The following is a 17,298-nucleotide window of genomic DNA, read 5'->3' on the forward strand; positions in this document are numbered from 1 at the left end:
ATTAGCCATGGTTTTTGCGAAATGAACACAAATCAACAAAAAGGGCGGGCAACGGTTGACAAGAATAACTGACAGATTCCGGGCTAAGGGCAGAAAAACGCCCTCCTTTCCCCTCTTTACCAGCACCCCATCGGGGAAGGCGACAGCGGGCTGCGGGCACCCCGAGAGCTCCCGGAGGGGCTCCTGGGGGGCAGGCCCCGAGCAGGAGTTTAAGCCGGTGGGGCAGAGCCCGCCGCGGGAGCTGACACCACAGCCAGGCAGGAGAAGCCACCCCGCGACCCCGGCCCAGGACAAGGGCACGGAGCCGGGGGCCGGGCGCAGGCCGAGGCTCGCCCCTCACGGCGCTTCCACCGCCCGGGCAGCCCGGTCCGGCGGGGAGCCAGGCAGGGGGAAGCCAGGGGGCAGCGGGCGCTTCTCAGAGACGACTATTAAAAAACAACAACGATTAAAATTTCCTCATTTCTTCACAGTTTCTGGGGAGGGGGCTGGCAAGGCGAAGCCTGCCCGAGGCCCCCGCCCAGGCTGGCCGCCCCGGCTCCCACCGCCCCGCCCCGCCCCGGCCGCACCTGAGCGTGGGGCCGATGCAGGCCGTGTCGGTGCTCTCGATCTCCCGCAGGATCCGCTCATGCTCCGCCGCCGTCTCCAGGCTCTCCAGCTCCGCCATCTTCCCCCGCTCCATGGGGCTGCGCCGACCCACCTGCCGGCCCGGCCCTCCCCGCCCCGGGCAGCACCAGCGCCGGGGCCGCCCGCTCCGCTCCGCTCCGCGCGGCCCGGCCCGGCCCGGCCCCGCCGCGCCCGGCACGCCGGGAAATGTAGTGCGGGCGGGCGGGGGGCGCCGCCGCGGCCTGCGCCGGCGCTGCGACACGCCCGGCAGCCGAGGGGCGGGGAGGGCCCGGCGGCGGGGAGCGGTCCCCCGGAGGCCGTGTCATCGGCCCCGTGCCGCGGGAGGGGAGACAGCGGGGCGGGGGGGCGCCGCCTGTCGTCCCCGCTGCCCGGAGGGGAGGTGTCCGCCGTGGCAGCGGCTGCCGACCTCCCCCCGAGGGGACGCAGTCCCGTGGCTGCCCCATCTCCCGGAGGGGCACAGCCCTATGGCAGGGACCCCGTGTTCTCCCCTGTGAGGGGACACAGCCCCATGGCAACGAGATCTCCCGTGAGGGGACACAGCCCCATGGCAGGGACCTCGTGTTCTCCCCTGTGAGGGGACACAGCCCCATAGCAACGAGATGCCCTGTGAGGGGACACAGCCCCATGGCAGGGACCTCGTGTTCTCCCCTGTGAGGGGACACAGCCACGTGGCAACGACATTCCCCGTGAGGAGACACAGCCCCATGGCAGGGACCCCGTGTTCTCCCCTGTGAGGGGACACAGCCCCATGGCAGGGATACCGTGTTCTCCCTTGTGAAGGCACACAGCCCCATGGCAACGATATCCCCTGTGAGGGGACACAGCCCCGTGGCCATGACACCCACCATGAGGGTACACAGCCCCATGGCAGTGACACTGTTGTCACTCACCATGAGGGCAGGTCCCAGCAGGAATGAACCTGTGTCACCACCCTGAGTGGAGGCATCTCCCTGCCCCATGACAGATGAACCTCTGGTCCTCCTGCCCCATCCTGTCCCTCAGCCCCGTAAACAATGTCACCCCCACCCTGAAAAGGTGCCATTGGCTGTGGTCCCAAAGAAAGCTCCCCGCTGACACCGAACAGCTTGATCCTAAAATGTCCCCCCAGCTGCTGAGCTGCAATGCGTCCCCCCCCGAGCTGCACAACCCAAGAGACGTCTTTGCCCAAGGACACGGCAGAGCTTCCTCCAAAAAACACCACCCGCTCCCAGAAACATCCTTGGATGTCAAGGCCTCCTTGAGGTTTAACGCTGCAGCTCTCGGTGCGGCTCCCTCCTTTGGAAGCAGCTGGTTATTATTGTTATTACTCTGTGTTGTGAAAACGACGCTGGAAGGGTCCTATTCCCAGCCACAGGTTGTCCGGTGCGGTGGAGCTGCCCTTGCATGGAGATCCCACACTCTGCCAGAGGCACGGTGGGGATAAAGAGCAGGACCGAGACCAGGCTATGCATACCACCGAGGGTTTCTGCATTCGCTTTTGTCATTTCATCTTCTGAGATAAATAAACTACACTAATTGTATGAGCACGCCTCTGGCTTCCCTCACCACTGCTTGCTAAGGTTGAAAGCTGCTGGTCTGAATATCCCTGTATCATCACTTAATTAAATGAGAAGGGGATAAAAGAACTTCCCAAAACACAATGCACCATGACTGGAACAATGCAGGAGCGGCAAGGAGAGCCTGGCAAAAACTTTGTTAGTTCACATGAAGTTCACCAGCTCTTGCACATCATGCCTACGGTTGCCAAACACGGTGTCACGCGAGACCAGATGGATGTCGCTTTGGATGTGTTAACACCAGCGAGGAAATCTGTCTTCCGACGGCAGTCACCATGGAGATCCGGCAGAAGCTTTCCGAGGACCAAGAAGCAGAGAGACACGTCAGCGGTGGAAGGAAAGCAGATATAAATAGCAGGGCGATTTCTGAGCCCAGCAGCCTGGCGCTGCCTTCCCCCAGGGCTGGGTCGGGAGCTGTATCGGGGGGAAGCACTGTGCATTTTGTGCCTGCCTCCGACGGCTGCTCTGCAGAGGCTGGTGCTGCAGGCGAGCCGGGGCATCCATGGCAGAAGGCTGGTGCTGCCAGCACCGCAGCTTACAGGGGCAATCCCCCGTGGCAAAACACCATGACGGCTACTGCAAGGAGCAGATCGTTTGTGATTTAAACTGCTTTGGACTTCAGACCGTTGAGATGAGCTACCTGTGGCTACAGGAAATATATAATGCGCTGCTCGGTGTGTGATACATACCCAGCTCCGGTGTAAATCTGTAGATACCACCATCTACCGCTGTTAGCAGCTAAGAAGATTACTGTTTTAGTTCAAATTAGCAGGGGCTTGTGCTGTTGGGGACTGAGCCAATATTCCTGAAGTCAGTGGTAAGTATTGCGTTGTCTTCACCGAGCTTTAGAAACAGGATTAAACACCAGTGGGCAAAGAGTGAGTGGCTGGCAACAACCCTTAATGGTTTTAATTACAGGATGAGAGCTGCCATGAATGACACCGATGCCAGGTTCAGTTCTGAATGCTCGGTTAGGCAATGGTGTTATCACAAATAAGGATCTCAGAAACAGGGTCTAGTTTTCTCTGGTATGAGGACACTGCTTAGTCCACTAGATGACAGTACAAGGGGTTGAGCACGGAGATGGGAACTTAGAAATCAAGTAGTCATCAAATTCTGACATTGACTTTAGTCTTACTTTAGTCTCACTCTCCTGCACCAGCAGAAAGAATGAGGACCGCTGTTTTCAACACCGTAAGGTAGTGCTTCAGCAAGAAGAGGAGCCCAGTGCCTGGCGCATGGTGTGACTCAGCCAGCAAGACCACGTCCTGGAGAAAAGCAGAGTGTTAACCTCCACAGAGCAACATGGGAAGATGCTAGGGGTGCTGTAACAGCCTGTCTAAAAAGAAATGTTTGGGTTTGAATGGAATAAAAATAAATATTTTTTTTTTAAATTTCCACCAAAGCATCACATTTTTCTCATGGGGAGAAAAGCACCAAAAACATTGCCATAGATTTGTAAATATTCACGTCAAATGGGGAGGGAGAGGGATATTGTTACCTCGTAGGAGGACCTTCTAAGGAGCACCAACCATAGATTTTCCATGCGTCAATTGGCTTCTAAAGCTATGGTGAAACCTGAGCATATTTTTAAGAGGAAAACTTAGGGCTGGTTTTGATGCCATAGAAAATCCCGCCCGGCCTCCGACTTCAGATTTCAACCACAGATCTCTTTTTACCTTTGCCTGGTAGAGACGAAAGTCTGCTGTGATCAAGTTTTTGGTGTCCATCTATGGGCCTGAGGTCTGGGATCAACCGACCTCTTCTTTGATCAGCTGAACAGATTCATTTCTTGGAGCCTTTCACCCTAAGGCACCTTTTCCAGTAATTTACTCATTTATGCAGTTCTTTTGCAAAAACGACAGTATTTCAAGATTTTTCCTAGTCTGTGGGTGCCAGAAGTGGACAGAGCAGTGGCTCTAGTAACAAGCACACAGGGAATAGAACCCATCTGCTCCTCTTCAACATTGTGTTGGTACCATCGTGGGTACCATTAGCCAGTCCCGCTGGCCACAGGGTCACACCGAGGCTGATGTCCAGCTGATTACCCACCGTCACCTTCAATTCTTTTCAGGTCACTGCCGTTCGGGATAAAATTTTCCATTCTGTAAGAAAAGCTACATTCTTTGTCCCTGGACACATGGCATTTGGTCACCTTCACATGAATACTCATTGCTTGTGTCTGGCTTACTGAGCAGGCTGGGACTTGCCCTTATTATTTGCTGCCACACGAACTTTGTACCATTTGAAAGCCTGTCCACAAGAAGTTTATTTATTCTTACCAGTCACTGACATAAGCATGCTGAATTTGTATTGTTCTAATTTATTAATCAAATCATCGTGCAGTACCAACACAAATGCATCAAAGACGTCTATTACCAGCTCATAATCTCATTGAAAAATGATATTGAGTTTGCCTGACAGATTCTATTTCCCTTAAAACTGTGCTGGCTGACGTTAACTCTTTTGTGTTCCCTGAGTTTCCTACTAATGAAGTTCCATATAATTGTTTTTTATGGCACTGACAACAGCCTGATGGAGCTTTAAAAACTCTCCCTTTTAATTACTGACCTCTCACTAGTGTTTTCCAGTCCTCCAGAACTTCCCTAGAGTTCCAAAACTTCCCAAAAAAATCAATGTAACAGGTCAGAAACCTTGAGCAGCCTTTACGTAGCCTTGTGTGCAGGTTGCCTGGGGCTGCTGGTTCGACAGTCTGCCTCTGTCTGCAACTGCTCGGTCGCTCCGTCACTGCTGAAATGAAAAATCATCACTGTCTACAAATTACTGTGTCACCTGGGATCTTCCCAAATTCACGACCCGTTGTAATTCTGCCATTTCACTAGAGCGATGCCACCATCAGAATTTCTTTCACACTTTTTTTTTTTTTTAACCTTAACAATCTCTTTCTTATCGTGCTTATTTTGTTTTTTCATTTCATGCTGTTACTGCGCTGAACTGATTTCAACATCTCCTGGCTTCTCTGCTTCCTTACCCGCTCCCCCCTCTCGCTGCTGGCTTTTTCCCTTCCAGTTGCCTCCATGCTCTTCTGACCGCACCTATATTCAAATAACGACAGGCGGGCACGATGCCAAGCTACTCTTGTATTTGGTCTCACCAGTGTCATTCAGGAAAACATTTCACAACGAAATGAGGGGGCCGGCAAACAGATCCAGGAATTACAAGGAGAAAGAAAGGAACAAACAAGGCCAGATGCTGTTGACCTGGAAGACCGGCCTCCTGCAGGGACCTGGGGGACTCGTCCCCCGTGTCGTCAGACGCTTAGATAATCTCGAGCAACCTCTCTGGGCAGGTCCCTTCTTCTGCGGTGTGGACTGGAGTCCTGGAGCCCCTGTAGTTGCCTCCACACTCTCCTCCTGCATTCCCAGCCTCTGCCTGCTCCCCACCTCTCCCCTCTGCCTTCACCAAACCCCTTTGGCCATAACCCCGCTCTCAGCCAGGCTGGGTATCCTCGGCGTTTGCTTTCTCCTACCCAATCGCTTGAAGCTGGACAAGGAAAGGCGCACAGTATTTCTAAAGCAACAAGAATGCCGCGGGTGCTGACTAAGCACACAAGTCAGCCGGTCCTGTTTGCTCTGGGTGTGCAGCAGCCCAGTTTCCTTCTTCAAGGCTGACCTTTAGCACCCTCCGCTTCAACCCCAGGGGAATAAATAAATCCCTGCATTTCATTTATCCCCCCCTCCTTCAGCCACCTTCCACATTTTGCCACGCGGTGCCAACTGCAAGCACCCCCTCGTGTGCCCATGAAATGCAATCTTGCCCTTGCCAGCGGGGAGAGCTCAGGGCTTGGCTGCCCTTTCGTGGGGAGAAGGGGAAAGGTCTGCAGCTGGGATGGAGAGGCGGAGGAAGCGAGGAGCCACCGGGAGCCGGGCTGGCTGCTCCTGGTTGTGTGGAGGGTGGGAGAAGCGCTGTCAGCAGCTGCCGCTTCTGAGAAGGGCCACAGCTCCCTCTGCACTGATTGCCACCATCCCACACACTTTGATGCCACCCACAGCAGCAGCAGCAGCCAGCCTGGCTTGCCAGAGACTCGGTACGGTGATTGCACCGTGGTCGTGCTGCTCTCAGCGCAGTCCTGCCTCAGGCAGGTGCCCTCGCCTAGACCTGGCTCTGCATGGTTTATTGCCCCCGGGTGCATTCATCTGCACGTATCGGTAACCACAAGATAATCCAGTCTTCCACAACATATTTACAGAGGATAAATCCCCGTTTTCCAGCCACTGTGCTTAAAATCCTGTTCTGCTTTACACTTCTGGCCAAGACTGAAATACATGTTTAAGCCTCTCTGATATTACCATGCTGTTCCCCAAATCCCTGCTTGGGATATACCTTGACGCTTCTAATCATGACTTGTTTTCTCGTGCATTTTATTATATCTTTTTTTCTGAATACAGGAAATTAATAGCTCGGACAGACTGAAACAGTGGTGAGATGGACTTCAAGCCACGGAGTTCTGGCTTTCAACCTTTATGGAGGATTTTTCAAATCCGAGTTTCTGGTTTAATTAAATACAGGGACGGGGATCTCTGGTGGCAATGCCGGGGTGAAGATCTTTTGGCAAGATATACCGTGATTTCTAAAGTCCTGCCAAAACCCACCAGCATGGCATGGGATAGCTTCATCTAGACAGGATCTGAAGGCCAAAGAGGTGGATCCCCACTTGAGGTTCGGTGCTGCTCCTTAGCTCTGGACTGTTTGGCTGAACCTGGGAAGCCCGTGCAGGCAGGGAGCATTGCAGTGAAGGAAAGGGCTGGTCTCCCTGTCTTTGTTTAAAAGCAGAAGGACAAACACATTCACCCTTAGGCTTGAGCGGTGCATGATACATTTCCATCCCACGTACGTCAGGAAGTGGTTAGCACCATTGCGAGGGTTGAGTTCTGCTCTCTGCCGCAGCTTGAGGCTGCGTGGCTCACCCATGACAGCAGCAGAAGGGATCATCATTTATGAGTAGGAGGGAGACCCTGCCTCCTAGCCCGTAACAAGGGGAGATTGCCTCTCTGCACGCTCCCCTTCTCATCATGGATAGCTGCAGGAGCGGGGTTCCTGCTGTGCTGCTCAGCCCATCCTCATTATCCTCGCTGCCGTGAAACCCAGCCAGATAGCAGCCCCGCTGTATGGAGCAAGCCATCTGCTGGCATCCGAGGCATCTTGTCCTTAGGAGGTCACACAATTAGCTGCCGAACATCATGAGATCCCACAGTTGGGGTGGCCTTTGGGCTGCTAAAAACAACAAGCAGAGCTCAGGAGCGAAACCACAGTCCTCCCTTCCAGCTGCCCGTGGGTAGTCATGGCAACGATGACTACAGCCAGGGCCACCTTCTATGGCTTCGAGCTCTGCCCTTCTTGGGTGGTAACGCCGGGCAGAAATACCCAGGGCTCTTCCTGAAAGCTATTGTTAACAGTCCTTTGCAGAAGGAATTTAGCGCTTCCTCTCCAACACGTGTGAGCCCTGGCAGTGTTACGGCAGCTGCTGCTCGGGAGTACCTGCTCCACGGCGTTCCCACCGCCTCTGCAGCGCGCGGGGTGGGTTTTCCCCCCTGGAAGCCCTCCTGCCTTCCCCTGGATTTGTGGGAGCCCTGTGATACCCATCAGAAGCTTCTGAGAGCATTGCAAACACATGCACAATAGCCCAGTGCCAACAGGATCCGTGCCACAATGAAAAAGCGGCTCAGGTGACTTCTCCGGATAAATCCAATAGGTACGATCTCAAATGATGGATAATTTGGGCAATTCTGGTAATACGCCAGTAGATATTTAAAATCAGCACCGCCAAGAGAAATTTACTCCCCTGGTGCTTCTCCGCTGGCTTGTACCAGTGACTCTCCCTCTCCCTGCACTGCGCTGCCCAGGAGCAAAGCCCCCAGCCCCCTTGCTGTCCTCCCCGGGGTCCCCGGGCTCAGGGCTTGCCCGCAGCTCCCTCCAGATTTTAAATGCCTCTGACACCTAGCGCTGGTTCTCTCAACTACAGCCTGAGCTGCAAGGGAAGCACTAACGCTGATGGATGAAGAGCCGGAGCTTTCGTGGTGTGTGTGATTTCGTGATGCTCGCTCTTCTGGATCCAGCTTCATCTGCCTTCTGCTTCGTGAAGGTGAAGAGGTGCCTGCACTGTGTCGTCCCGGCACAGGAGAGTGCGACGGGGTCTGTCCACATCACCAACAGAGCTGTGCAGCAGGAGCAAATCTCTAAGGGGACTAGGATGGTGCTGAGGGCCGAGCGTCCCCACTCTGCACGGGGTGGGAGGGAAGCAGAGCATCTTCCATTTTTTAGGAGAATGACCATTGCTCTCGCTGGTTCATCTCTGTTCATCTTCCCGACCAACATCCTGGAAAGAGTTCAAACCCTCCTGCTGCCAGATCGTGGTCCCGGCATGCAGGCTGAGACCCCGGCTGAGCAGCTCCCGCTGCCCCAGGAGGGTCTGTGACAACCTGCTCATTCTCCAACACCTACATGCTCACCCAGGGGTGAGATGATGCTCATACTGCTCAGGGGAAAAAATCCCCCCTAGACCAGCTCCACCAGTCACATGTGGCTTCCCCCACGTTCACCCGACGCTGCTCAGGCAAAGCCTTTCCCTAACTAGGGAAGGTGTCCCTGTAGTTCAGTCACACCTGCACAACATCTTCAAGGGCTTTCCCAGCTCCACCACCTTCCCAGCCCAACTTACATCACTTCTGAAAACCCGGTGATGACCTTTCTACAATGTACAGCCCTTCCCATTCTTCCTTATTCCATGCATCAGATGCTTTTATATTGTATTTGTTGATGTACTATTCAAATCCCCAGCCAAGAGCAAGCATTTATGTTTTAAAACATATTCTCTTGAGAGAGCTCCAGAGCAGTCCAACCAAAATGCACTGGTTCCTAGCAATTGCACTAAAATTGTATTCTGCTCCATGGCCTTTTCCAATATTAATTTAATTTTTGCAGCTGCCATTTCTGGAGTCCTTCTTCCGTGGGGAAACTTTTTTTTTTGTGAACTATTCCTGTGGTCCTACACAGGGTGTATGGGAGGACCACATACTATCCCTGTGGTCCTACACAGGTGGATGAGGGGAGGAACTAGCAAGTTGCAAAAAACCACAAATATAAAAAGTCAGCCAGGAAAAAATCAGCAGTAGAAAAAGAAAAAGAGAAAGTGAAAGAGAAAGAGAAAGAGAAGAAAAAGGAAAAAAAGAGAAAGAAAGAGAAAAAGGAAAGAAAAAGAAAAAGAGAAAAAGAGAAAGAGAAAGAGAAAGAGAAAGAGAAAGAGAAAGAGAAAGAGAAAGAGAAAGAGAAAGAGAAAGAGAAAGAGAAAGAGAAAGAGAAAGAGAAAGAGAAAGAAAGAGAAAGAGAAAGAAAAAGAGAAAGAAAAAGAAAAAGAAAAATAGAAAAAGAGAAAGAAAGAGAAAGAGAAAGAGAAAGAGAAAGAAAAAGATAAAGAGAAAGAGAACGAAAAAGAAAAAGAAAAAGGAAAAGGAAAAGGAAAAGGAAAAGAAAAAGAAAAAGAAAAAGAAAAAGAAAAAGAAAAAATAAAAATAAAAATAGAAATAGAAATAGAAAAAGAAAAAGAAAAAGAAAAAGAAAAAGAAAAAGAAAAAGAAAAAGAAAAAGAAAAAGAAAAAAGAAAAAGAAAAAGAAAAATAGAAATAGAAAAAGAAAAATAAAAATAGAAATAGAAAAAGAAAAAGAAAAAGAAAAAGAAAAAGAAAAAGAAAAAGAAAAAGAAAAAGAAAAAGAAAAAGAAAAAGAAAAAATAAAAATAAAAATAGAAATAGAAAAAGAAAAAGAAAAAGAAAAAGAAAAAGAAAAAAGAAAAAAGAAAAAAAATAAAAAGAATGCCAAGGCAGTATCTACATCCTTTAATGGATTTGGCCCTTAGTCCAGCTCTCCTGATGCCACCCTACCTGCAGTTCCCTTCCCTTCCCTCAAACCATCTCCTCTCCTCCCAGAGGTGCTCTGGCAGCAGCACTTCCAGGGTGGTTGGAGGAAGAATAAGAAGAGTGCTGGTACCTTCCTGTCCTTGAACAGATAAAACGTGAGACTGCAGCAGGCTCTGAAATTGCTGAGTGATGCTTAGGATTTAATATTCTCCAAGAAAAGTGAAATAGTCACTGTCAGCATGATAGTGTCGAGTTAAAATCCAGTGGAAGAAGCAAGCTGCTGTCACGGGAGCCAGAGAGCATCGGGTGTAAGAACACAGAAACACCAGAGAATGAAGTTTAACCTCTGTAACTGCGCAAGCAGAGCTCCTAACATCACGCTCACCCTCACCAAGCCGCTTACGGAGGGTCTCCGCCACGCACTGTGTCCATCAGGCGACAGAGGAATATGTCTTGGATACAGTCTTAGCAAATTTGGTCATAAATCGGGTTTTGCTGATGGGTCAGAATCTTCCTGTTTTCTTCTTCTTCTTGTTTTCTTCTTCTTCTTAGCCCGGCTGCCAGCTAATTTTCTCCTTCTCGTGCTTTCAGCGCACAGCATGTTACCCCACGAGCCACCCACCTGAGGTCAGGAGATGCCCTTGGCGGCATAAAGTGACATTCAACGAATCCTCAAAATGACTGACTTAAAAAGCAACCCAGGGTATGAAAAGAGAGCTGATCTGACGGGGCTATTTCACAGCTCTCATGGGTTATGAAAATTCCCTTCCCTAACTATTATCTCAACCAGTCTTTATAGTACGAAAGTGCATTAACTTTGTTAATATGTATTAGTTCACATTATACACTGTACTGTAATGAGGTAGTGGAATTTTACTGGAGACTTTGGTATTGTTCATGCTTACGTAAAACTAAAGGACAGCCCAGCCCTGGAGAGGCGGACTTTGCTTCTTGGAAGCTTAGAGCTGTCCGTGAAGGCTAAAAGATACCCCGGGACAACCAAGCAAACACCAGCATCCCAGCCCCTCCGGCACATCTCTGAAACCCTCCCAGCATCGTCTGGCATCATCGATCAGTAACTCCAGCCCGACCGACTCCAGGGACACCTGGGTCAATAGACGAGCAGCAAGAATGCTGCAAAACTAGAGTTGCTTTGCAAAGTTTTACTATGATTAATAATTGGGGGGGGGGGGGTGTTAGTGATTAGTCAAATCGTGTTGTACCTGAATGCTTGAAGGGTCTAAGAACCCCCTGTAAAACCACATTTGGGGTGCCTCAATTTGGCTGGGACACCTCATGCCCCAGCATGAATAAATATTTGCTCTTGTAGTTTGTGTCCCAGCCTCTCTGCTTGGTCGGCACGGGCCAGCTGTGAATTTTTGTAACACCCGCCGGGTGGGGTTTGCCCTCCCGGGATGGGGAATGCCGATGTCCTTCTGCTCCCTCTGCCCCCCGCACATCTCCCCTCGCAGCAGCTGGACCCGGACGTACAAAATTATTAGATTTACACCAAAATACAAGTTCCCCATCAGTGATAGGGCTGGGATTTTGCTGCAAAGCAAGGACAATATGTGGGTGCAGCAGCTGAAGAAGGGATGTTATTGGCACTGATGAAGCAGAGGAAGAAGTCACAGATAACAAGTCCACCCGCCCAAGGTCGCGGCAGACACCCACGCCAGCAAAGCGCAGTGTCTGGCCTCGCTAAATGACGTGTCTGAGCCAGAACAGCAAACACAGCAGCGGGGCTTCCCCGAGGAGCGGGCGGCGAGAGAAAAATTAATGAGTTTTTGTTCTTTATCTACAGGCGGCTGTAGCAGGGCTCGAGCACGTCAGGAGCTTACGTGGTGTCACAGGTCAGCTGTGCAAAAGCAGCACCGTGAGGACGGGAAATCATTTTGCTGAGGCTGCAGTGACAAGGAGCCAAAAAGATACATCACATCATCCTCAATTTGCCTAAATTTGCACAGTGCAAGGTGCGTCCTTGGCACAAGCCTGTTTGCTTCCCGAGGAGCACAAAGGAGAGAATGAGACATCAAGGAGGTTATCTCACAGATTTATAATTTCTCTGCAGCTCTGCCCTCCGGTTCCAGCTCTGGGCTGGTTTGGTCACCAGTTCCCTCCCTCTGATTTTTTATTTTTAGTGACTATTAGCACAAGCAACTTCTATCAGCTAAAAAAACCCGGCTTCCCAGACGCTCGCTCCTACATCTAGACCCTTCGGTGCAGCCTGGTAACAGGTCAGATGGAAGATACGGTTTGCCGGGAGGAAAAGTCCAGCAAAATGAAGGTCATTTCCAGCTGCCCCAGTTTTGCTTTGAGCACAACTACGCGGGACAGGGTGCAATGTCAGGCTGGAAACCGGGGCAAGAAGTGTGATGGATGCAGGAGATCGGAGCTGCCAAAATGGGAAGGGGGGAACTGGCAGTCACTAAAGCAAGTTCTGCCATCAAGAAGCTACTTGTGAAAAAAATAGACGTTTGCTGTCTTATTTTTTTGCTGATGATCTTAATTTTACTGAATGTGTAAGATTTGCTTTAGCAAAACAAATATCACTCTTGGGTTTTTGCCATACCATGAATTTTTAATGCTTTATTAGAACGCTGGAGGGTTTCAGCCCAGCCTGCGACCGCTTTTAATAGAGTGAAACTCCGCTTCGTTACCTGCTCACGCACCGCGGGGGCCACCTGTCCTCGGGATTTAACGGCCGGGAAACCAAGCCCGGCTGCCAGCTAATTCCACACAAACCAGGTACCCCTTGCAGAAAAAAAAAAAAACCAACAACTTTTTGAAAGTCGTCTGCATCTTCGTGCGCAAAGGTTATTTCTTTTTAAAAAAGGGGTTTAGGACACTCTGGGATCTGACAGCGCTTTCCCTACCTAATAAACAACCGGCGGCGAGTGCCAGAAACGGTGATCGCGGGGGAGAAAGGCGTGCAAAGGCTTTGTTCGCCTGCGGCCCAAGAGGAAAGCTGCGGCGGCGGCAGGCGGCAAAGCGCCAAGGCCGGGGCGGTCCCGGGGGGGGGGGGGGGGGTGTAGATTTACCTCCGCGCTGGGAAAGATGTATGGGGAAAGAATGTCTTTTTAAAATCTATTGAAAAATGCTTTGAAAAGCAACGTACTGGAGAGAAACCCAAACGCAGCGGCGCTTCGGCCAGGCAGGGCCCGGCGCTCCGCGGGGCCCCCGGCCCCGGCCCCGGCCCGCTGCTCCCCCGGGGAGGCGGCGCCCCCGCCGAGCGGCCGGAGGGGGGGGACGGGGGGGACGGGGGACGGGGGGGGGGCGCGCCGCTCTGGCCACGCCCACACGACGCGCGTCAGCGGGCCGAGGCGACGGCGGCGACCAATCGGAGCCGGCGGCGGTGCCGGCGCGTTCGGAGCGGGCCGTTCACGAAGAGGTAGGGGAGGGAAAAATGAATGGGCGGGTCACGTGGGGAGGCGAGCTGCCACGCCCCCCTCCGCTCGGGGCCGGGATGGAGCCGGGACCGGGGCCCGGGACCGGGCCCGGGCGCTGGGGCGCGGCCGCCTGCGTGCTGACCGGCGCCTCCCGCGGCTTCGGGCGCAGCCTGGCGCGGCTGCTGGCTCCGCGGCTCGGCGAGGGCTCGGTGCTGCTGCTGCTGGCGCGCTCGGCGGCGCCGCTGGCCGAGCTGGCGGCCGAGCTGCGGGGGAGCGGCACCGGGCTGCGGGTGGAGTGCGTGGCCGCCGACCTGGGCTGCGAGCAGGGGCTGCGGCGGGCGATCGCTGCCCTGCGGGAGGTGCTGCCCGCCGCCCCGCCCGGCCGCCTGATCCTCGTCAACAACGCCGGTAACAACGCGACCCCCCGCCCCGCGCCCCGGGGCTCGCTGCCCTCCGCCTCCCCGGGGCACCACGGGCCCCTCCTGGGTTCTGCACCGGCTGAGCCGTGGCTTGATCGGTGCTTTGGGTGCCGGTAAATAACCCAACCGAGCAGCAGGGATTTCGCCCTGTCCGGATCTCATTAAGCTAATGACTTTGGAGGGCAGCCCAGGAGCGGTTCGCTGCCGGGACGTGGTGCAGAACCGCGGTGCTTTGCCGCTCCCAAGGTTTTATCCCGACGTGTACCCGTTACTCGTGGCATAGGGCAGCTGGCTGCCCTCCTGCACCCTCCTGCCTTCCTTCAGAGAAACTTCTAGCCCTGCCTGTGGGGGCTTCGCTTGCAATCTTTAATGTCTGTTGGCTTTAGTGCCTTTTTTCCACCCGTTATCGCTGTAAATAAGACCGTGCGTTACCAGTAGGTAATAGGTCTCTTACTGACTTGGTTCCGAAAGAGGGACATGCAGGAGAGCACGTGGTGGCCCGTGGGGACGTTGTGCTTCAGGCTGGAGGTTGGGAGCTGTGTGTTTTGGCAGAGGATTGGCAGGGCAGGTCCGTGTCCCGTGTCACCGCTGTTGGTTCAGCGAGTGACCCGAAAGCGATGAGCAGAGCTGGGCCGTGCTGAGCTCCTCGCTCTGCTGTGAGACCCTGCTAGAGGTTGGGCCAGCAAAGCTGCTCGCTTTTGTCTGTAATAGTGTTGTATGTGGAAATGCAGGAGCAAAAGGGATCTGCTGCGTTGTTGAACCCATCTTTAACTACTCTTAAATCATGTGTCCTTCCTTCCTAGGCTCCCTGGGAGACATCTCCAAATCCTTCCTCGATCTCACCGACCCAGATGAGATCAACAGCTACTTTGCCTTCAATGTCACCTCGGCGCTTTGCCTCACCTCCACCGCCCTGCAAGCCTTCGGAAAGCGGCCTGGCTCGAGCAGGACGGTGGTGAACATCTCCTCGCTCTGTGCCGTGAAGCCCTTCAAGAACTGGGCGCTGTACTGCAGCGGGAAGGCTTCCCGGGACATGATGTTCCAGGTGCTGGCGCTCGAGGAGCCTGATGTCCGTGTGCTCAACTACGCCCCGGGTGAGGAGGGAAGCTCATTAATTGCTATTAATTTTCTCCTGGCTTTGTGGATAAAAGATTCTTGCAGCCAAGCCAGGTACAGAGGGAAAATGAGCCCCAGATTTTGCTTTCTCCTGATGTGATTTTTTTTTTTTTCTTTTGCTCTTTCCCCAGGGCCGCTGGACACGGACATGCAGCTCTTGGCCCGGACTAAGACCGGAGACCCTGAGATGCGTCAGTATTTCCAAAGCCTGCAGGAGAGCAGGCAGCTGATAGACTGCACCGTGTCAGCCCAGAAGCTGGTGAATCTCCTGGAGGAGAACACCTTCCGCTCCGGCGCCCACGTGGATTTCTACGACATCTGAGTTACTCTCACCTCCACCTTTGCCTTCCTGCTTTGCTTTCTGCTGAGCCGCGTCTTGGGTGCCTCCAGCGTGTTTGGTGACCTTGTTTGAGTCCTGGGTGCTGCGCAGCTTTCAAGAGAAGACCTCTGGGTGCCTTATCAATGCTCCTGGTGCCCCGATGGGGATGGGGGGAAGTTACTGCTTTGCTGTGCTGTAGCCGTTGAGCCCTCCCGGGCACCTGCCGGCACGAGTGGGGATTTCTCACCTTGTGGGGATGGGGGAGCAGAGGTGGCTTTTCCAAGAAAATGGGCGCAGACTTCTTAAAGCTCTCCTGTGCAGGAGTGTGTGTGAGCCAAGGGGGTGCCGGGGCATGCGAGGCCAGGTCAGAAAGCCACCCCAGAAGGTCTCGAAGAAGCCAACAGTAGGGTTAGAGCTGAGCGTCCCTGTGTCTGTCCCCTTTGCCCTGCGGGAGCTGTGTGCTCAGCACCTGAGCAAGTCACCAAAGGGCAAAAGAGCCATTCCCGGGGCTGGAGGAGGTGGCTGTCACCCCGGAGGCCTGACTGTCTGTCCCCTGTGTCACCAATGGCTTGTCCAGACTTTCCTGCAGTTCTGGGATCATCTCTATGCAGGATTTGTGTATTAAGACATTGAGCAAAGCCTGTTCCTATGTTTTTGGCACAAAGGCAATAAATCCCCAGGAGGGGGGGCTGGCCATGGAGGAGATGTGAATATTTGGGTGCCTGGCTGGGGTCACCAGCTTACATAAACCCGTGCACAAGTGCAGCGCGGGTTAGAGCGCATCTGAGACACAGCCCTGAGTTCATGCCATGCTCCTGTTTGCAGGTTCTGGGTCCAAGCCTGGATCGGGGGCTTCAGCCCCTCCTGGGTTGTTCTTTTAATTATTTGTGGGTGTTTACCCTTAGTTTTTCATCAAGTCCCAGGAAGCACAGGCCCTTATAGACTTGCCCTTCTAGAAAGCAGCTGATGTGCAGCGTGTGTTGATGCAGGAGAGCTTCTCTGAAGTGCGGTGACATCCCCTGCATGCCGCGGAAATGCCCAGTATCTCTCTGTGCTCAGTGGCGACGGCCTTCCTGCAGTCCTCTATCTCAACCCCGTATTTCAAATTTTGTCCACCTGGATCAACAGTCATTAAAAGTTTCACATCTGGTCTGGGTCTCCTGCTGCATCTTTAAAAGTAGAGAAATTTTTGGGAGGGTGGGAGGAGAGAGCCTGGGTTAAGCACTGTCTTCATCCAACAAGGCACCACACGTGCCCTCCTGGAGTCCTGTTCTTCCATCTCTGAGTCATCTCATTAACTCTGTGTTAACTTAATCCTGTCAAGCTCAAAAAAACCCCTCTCTAGCTAGACTGCTGCTTGGTTTCATCTTCCCTCTATGCCTGTGAAACTCATTATTGGCCAAACCCTCTCTGCTGCTCACTACACTGGCAATGGGGTTGTGTCTCTGGGGTTTGATACCTGATGCTGTTGAATGTGGTCTGTGAAACCTGGACAGACCTGCTGCTGCTGCTAAAAAATCCCCCATCTCCTCACCTTGTATCCATATGAGCTTGTCCCATCCCCTCTTGGGCAGAAATCCTCTTTTGGGATCTGGCTTTCTGCAAAAAATAACCCCAGTGCTCAGAGCTGGGGGTCCCAAATCCTTCCCTTACAGTGTCTCGGACCATGGGCTCTCAGGGGCTGGGCTGAAGGTAGGTAAGCCCTCCCAGAAAGGCTCAAGGAACCCCAAATTGCACGAAGAGCTGGGATGGTAATGGGGGACAGGGCTGCCCTGGGCATGGGGACCACTTGGTACTAGCTGGGTGGGAGATGCAGATGGGCTCTTCGGGATAAGACACATTAAAAGCTGGGATACCCAAGGGAAAGGTTTATTTTTGGACTCTGCGTACTTGGTTGAGGTCTGACCACCCTCCAGTGGCTGGGATTGTATCGGCAACTCTGTGTGTCGTCTTGGAGTATCTGCGTGAGGGGTTGTGGTATCACAGAGGTGCCACTTGAAA

General features: G+C 52.9%; 2 protein-coding genes across 5 annotated transcripts in view; one reads left to right on the forward strand and one right to left on the reverse strand.

Annotated features, from left to right (window-relative positions):
- The window catches only part of EXOC6B (exocyst complex component 6B), a 319,252-nt gene extending 318,532 nt beyond the window's left edge, over positions 1–720 (reverse strand). For all 4 annotated transcript variants that reach the window (XM_076335628.1, XM_076335627.1, XM_076335626.1 and 1 more), the window contains exon 1: positions 567–720. In XM_076335628.1, coding sequence (XP_076191743.1) covers positions 567–679 — 113 coding nt within the window. In that variant the 5' untranslated portion in view covers positions 680–720. The remainder of the gene's footprint in view (positions 1–566) is intronic.
- Positions 721–13,520: 12,800 nt separating this feature from the next.
- Positions 13,521–16,447, forward strand: SPR (sepiapterin reductase). The gene is made up of 3 exons (XM_076335629.1): positions 13,521–13,851; positions 14,666–14,956; positions 15,110–16,447. The coding sequence occupies exons 1-3, from the start codon at positions 13,521–13,523 to the stop codon at positions 15,298–15,300; spliced, it is 813 nt and encodes a 270-aa protein (XP_076191744.1). The 3' UTR covers positions 15,301–16,447.
- Positions 16,448–17,298: the final 851 nt, after the last annotated feature.

This window comes from Aptenodytes patagonicus, chromosome 4 (genome assembly GCF_965638725.1).
Source record: "Aptenodytes patagonicus chromosome 4, bAptPat1.pri.cur, whole genome shotgun sequence".
NCBI lineage: Eukaryota > Metazoa > Chordata > Aves > Sphenisciformes > Spheniscidae > Aptenodytes > Aptenodytes patagonicus.